Source organism: the organism of the source record quoted next, assembly GCF_019968955.1.
Source record: "MAG: Porospora cf. gigantea A chromosome Unknown PgA_NODE_1849_length_4692_cov_291.587, whole genome shotgun sequence".
Lineage (NCBI taxonomy): Eukaryota > Apicomplexa > Conoidasida > Eugregarinorida > Porosporidae > Porospora > Porospora cf. gigantea A.
The window spans coordinates 1-4,463 of NW_027151463.1; the positions used below are offsets into that span (position 1 = coordinate 1).

Here is a 4,463-nt window from a genome sequence, read left to right on the forward strand (position 1 = left end):
AGCTCATGCAGCACCCGCTGCCCAACGCGAGGGTTCTCATTGCCGGTATGCTGACCTTGGTCCTTTTCTGGGTGGTTTTGCCCTGCTCTACCTAAGCCCTGCTCTACCTAAGCCCTTACTTCTTGTTTATCTTCGTTGCCTTGCACTTGATGCGTAAGAGCATTTTGGCTGCTTCGAGCCCAACGGACTTCATCGAAAAATACATGAGCTGGATCCGCCTGAGCGTAGGTCTGGCTTTCCCTTTCGCTGTCGTCGTCATTGGTCTTTTGATAGCCAACAACGCTAATTTCTCCACAATGGATTTTTGCACAATGGGCTGCTTTCTCCGGTGGACTATGATCTCTCTGGGGAAGCAACCAATCCAACCAGGATGCGAGTTTCTGGAGATCTTTCAGGTACCCGCTAGCCGGCTCCAGCATTCCGGTTTTCTATTGTGCTCCGCGTTCCCAGTAAGCGTAAAAACACCCTTCAATACGTGGACGTGGATAGTGGAGCTCTCATCCGCAAAGGTCTCTTCGGACAGCAGGACGAGTTCTATCTTCCATATTTCTTTTGTTCTAAGGTTGAACATACGCATCCGAAAATAAAACGACGCACTCAAATCTCCACCCGTTGGGGACCGTGGCCAACAGAAAGAGTCCTCGATCGCAGCGCAGTCGAGGACAGCCCACTGCCGGTGAGTGCCAGCTCCATCCAGTGCCACTGGGACATGGGAAGTGCGCCCCGTTTTTCCAGTAGCAACATTCTTGGGGAGCCTCTCACCCACCGCGATATTCCCACGTCAGCCATGACGAGCCTGCCTTTGCAGACCACTTCCACGTTGCCGGACTCGGTGGGGGTGTGGCCAACGACCATCACCCGTGCGTTCTGGTCGCGTAGAACAGTGTCGAGCAGTCCGCAGTCTCCACGAGAGACCTTTCGCGTCCATAGTGGACCTTCCGCTCCGATAACTCCTTCCTGAGGGCGGCACTGCTGCTTGTCCACAGCGTCCAGCAGCTGCTTCTTCATGTCGTCAAAGCTCTGCCGAGCGAATCGCGGTTCTAATCCCGCGTGGACGAACACCACATCATCAAGCTTCACGGCCACCTCAAAATGCTCCCTCACAAAAGAACCCACATCTCCAGCGGGGTTCCATGCCTGGTGCAGGGCGGTCTGGTCACCGTTGTAGTGGTTGATGAACTCATCCTGAGAGAGGTAGTGAAATTGGTTGCAGAGGTTCAGCAACTCGTGATTGCCAAGAAGATTGATCACAAGGTCCCCCTGTTTAGCAGCCGATTCACTCAGGCGCTGGAACTTCTCATACAACGGAAGGCTGTCTGGACCTCTGTCAACGATGTCGCCGAGCTGAACAAGCCACGTCGTGGTATCATGACGCCCCAACCAATCACCCTTGACGTCGGTAACGTTGGCTGCACGCAATAGACGGTCCGCCTCCTGATAGTCACCGTGAAGGTCACCGACCACAAAGACGCGGTCTGGCCCTGGAGTGCGTTTAGCGATGTTTGGCGAGACGAAAGCTAGAGCTAACGAGCACAGGAGCGCTAAGGGAGTGTACATACGCAAAACCTTCAATTCGATAACATGAGGGGTCAACTTGCTTTAGGTTCCTCCCCGCCGGCATCATCGGACACCTCCTCGCTCTCTTCCTCAGACTCCTCCTCAGACTCCTCCTCAGACTCCTCTTCAGACTCCTCCTCGGACTCCTCCTCAGACTCCTCCTCGGACTCCTCCTCGAACTCCTCAGACCCCTTCTCCTGGTGCGAGCCGCCGGTTTCAGAGTCCGCGGACCCAGGCCGCGTAGAGGGTCCTGGAACAGCCAGCCTTTTCCGCGCCTCAAACCACTTATCTGTGCCCTGGCGGTACAGCAGTCTTGGCGCTCGGATACGGCCGACGGAGTCTTCTTGTTGGTGGTTAATCCAGCCTTGCTGTGCCGAGATGCGAAGCACGTTCAGCTTCGTCATGTCGGCTTCTGCTGTGCGCTTCTTGATGTCAGTCTGCATCTCCAACAGCAACCTGTGCAGCATCATGAATTGCCGATTCAGTCGGCTGCCTTTCTTCGATCCTCGGGTGACCTCAAGTCGCTTGTACTCCAGGTCGTGCTTTTCTTGCAGCCCACATATCGCCTGCCGGTAGTATTGTGCCTGTTTCTCTACGAGAACTTCGTCCTTGATCATGTTGGCCCGATGAAGCCGCAACGTGTTCAGTTCGTGCTTCAGGACGCTTCGGTTCTTATGCAAGCCTCCGAGCATCCGTCTCTTCTGCTCTACCCTGCGGCTTAGGCGATTCAACGTCTTCTGAAGTTCCACACCCTCGTCCTCTACGTTCTGGAGCTCAGCAGCAAGTGTCTCAAACTCATGTTCTATCTGAGATGAAAACCTGCTTGCCCAGATGACCTCGTTCTTCTGCTTCTTCACCCTGTTGGCCCATTCTCTAGCATCCTTGGTGGAGTACTGCGCAAACTGCAGTGAGTGAGTTAGGGGGCGGTACTTCAAGTCAGGGTTCGCCGTCACCTCGTCAGCGGGCTCCAATGACTCTCCCCTGTTTATGGAATTGATAAGGTTGGTGATGCTCTTGATGGATCCGATGTTCTTGTGCGTTGCAGTACGCTTAAATTCGCTCATGATAATCGGAAGTATGTTTAGCAAGTCTCACTGCATCTAATTCTTAGAGCCGATGTTGCCGGCAGTTTTGCTCGCAACCGTTTCTTTGGGGTTCTGGCGATCTGAGGAGCTTCCTGATAAGATATTGGCAAGCTCAATCGGTCGTCCTGCATACGATCCACTTATCGTAGCGCTACAGACGTCGTTTATCGTGCCTGATGAAGAAGACCTCGGCTACAGACGTTGGGAGAAGTAAAACCAAAGCCCACAAAGTCATGAAGTCCATTTCAGAGCTATCTGAATAATTAAAACTACTATGCACCTACTGTCTACTGCCATTCTTCTGGCATCTATTAACGCTGCGGACAGTAAGGGGTCTCTTGGTCTTCGGGGCAGCATCGAATCCAAGATACCTACGCACCCTCTAGACGACTTAATGGAGGACTTTGAGTTCTTTGATGAGGATGTTGTGGGTGCTGATGTCGCATCTGAGGTGTCTATTAACTCTGATCATTTTGGGGACATCATTGAAAACGGAGAGCCTACGATCAAGCGAAACCGAAAATTTCAGAAGCCTCTGATCTCTAAGGAGCATCTGATCTCTAAGAAGCCTCTGATCTCTAAGGAGCCTCTGATCTCTAATGAGCCTTTGATCTCTAAGAAGCCTCTGATCTCTAAGGAGCCTCTGATCTCTAAGGAGCCTCTGATCTCTAAGGAGCCTCTGATCTCTCAGGAGCCTTTGATCTCTAAGGAGCCTCTGATCTCGGTGGATGATGCGAAGGTGGAGCTCGATACAATTCTAGCTGCTGCTGGCCTTGGTGCAAAGCCTGCACTCGGCGGTACGCAAGATAGGAAGTTGAACGAGCCTGACGATTGGATGGGTGCTGTAATGGAGGTTCATGAAGATTTGCCTGAGACCTTGCAGGGTGTGGAAAATAGGGAGCCTCTGATTTCCAAAGAGCCTTCGGTCGACTCTAGGATCTCGCGGGAAGACGTTAGGGGACAGCTCGAGGCCATTCTAGCAGTCGCTAACTCTGTAGAAAACTTGCAGGCCTTCCAGGAGACCGAGGAATCGGATGACGCCTTAATGAGGAACGAAACTGTCCCGCATAGAGATGCGCAGGGGTTCTTGTCCGACGTTCTGAAGGGTCCACCTGGTTTCCCCCCTCTGCCGGGCATGCCCAAGGGTCCACCTGCTTTGCCATTCCCCCCTCTGCCGGGCATGGGTCTACCTGCTTTGCCATTCCCCCCTCTGCCTGGCATGCCAAATGGATCCGTCAAGACGCCCAATTTGAATCATATGGCGCCCTTGCTACTCAACCCGATGATCATGGGGGTGTTGAAGGCGTTGCTGGGTAAGTTGCTCGGCAGGCGCAGGCTAGACGCGGAGTCTGGCTCCGACCATGCCCTCAAGAAGCTCGTCGCCTCGTTGCGGGAGGCAGTCGAGGCGACTATTCAGGATATGAGTCCAAAGGAGACGCGGCGGCTGGAAGGGAAGCGGGTGCGAGAGGTGCTCGTGGAGAGAGTTGGCCAGGCCTTGGCTGAACTGAGGATGTAATGCTGAGGATGTAATGCTGAGGATGTAATGCTGAGGATGTAATGCTGAGGATGTAATGCTGAGGATGTAATGACTATGAACCAAAGTGTAAAGATTTTAGGTTGATGACAAGCATCGAGCGTGTAAGGTACACGGACGTTGGTTAGACACGAACGTTTGAGGGGGGCTTCTCTGGACGTTTGAGGGGCTTCTCTGGACGTTTGAGCGTACACGCCACACCTTGGAATCAATCAACGCCGGCGCAGCAAAAAATTAAGCCGACTATCACAGGGATACATAGACCTAGGCCTAGCTGGAACTTGCTT

General features: G+C 53.2%; 3 protein-coding genes across 3 annotated transcripts; 1 reads left to right on the forward strand and 2 right to left on the reverse strand.

The window, feature by feature from the left end:
- Nucleotides 1–597: 597 nt before the first annotated feature.
- On the reverse strand, nt 598–1,557 carry KVP18_004391 (uncharacterized protein; the record flags this gene model as incomplete). Its single annotated transcript, XM_067956965.1, has 1 exon — nt 598–1,557. The coding sequence occupies one exon, from the start codon at nt 1,555–1,557 to the stop codon at nt 598–600; it is 960 nt and encodes a 319-aa protein (XP_067811930.1).
- Nucleotides 1,558–1,589: 32 nt separating this feature from the next.
- On the reverse strand, nt 1,590–2,621 carry KVP18_004389 (uncharacterized protein; the record flags this gene model as incomplete). Its single annotated transcript, XM_067956963.1, has 1 exon — nt 1,590–2,621. The coding sequence occupies one exon, from the start codon at nt 2,619–2,621 to the stop codon at nt 1,590–1,592; it is 1,032 nt and encodes a 343-aa protein (XP_067811928.1).
- A 295-nt stretch (nt 2,622–2,916) lies between these two features.
- On the forward strand, nt 2,917–4,158 carry KVP18_004390 (uncharacterized protein; the record flags this gene model as incomplete). Its single annotated transcript, XM_067956964.1, has 1 exon — nt 2,917–4,158. The coding sequence occupies one exon, from the start codon at nt 2,917–2,919 to the stop codon at nt 4,156–4,158; it is 1,242 nt and encodes a 413-aa protein (XP_067811929.1).
- Between the last annotated feature and the right edge of the window lie 305 nt (nt 4,159–4,463).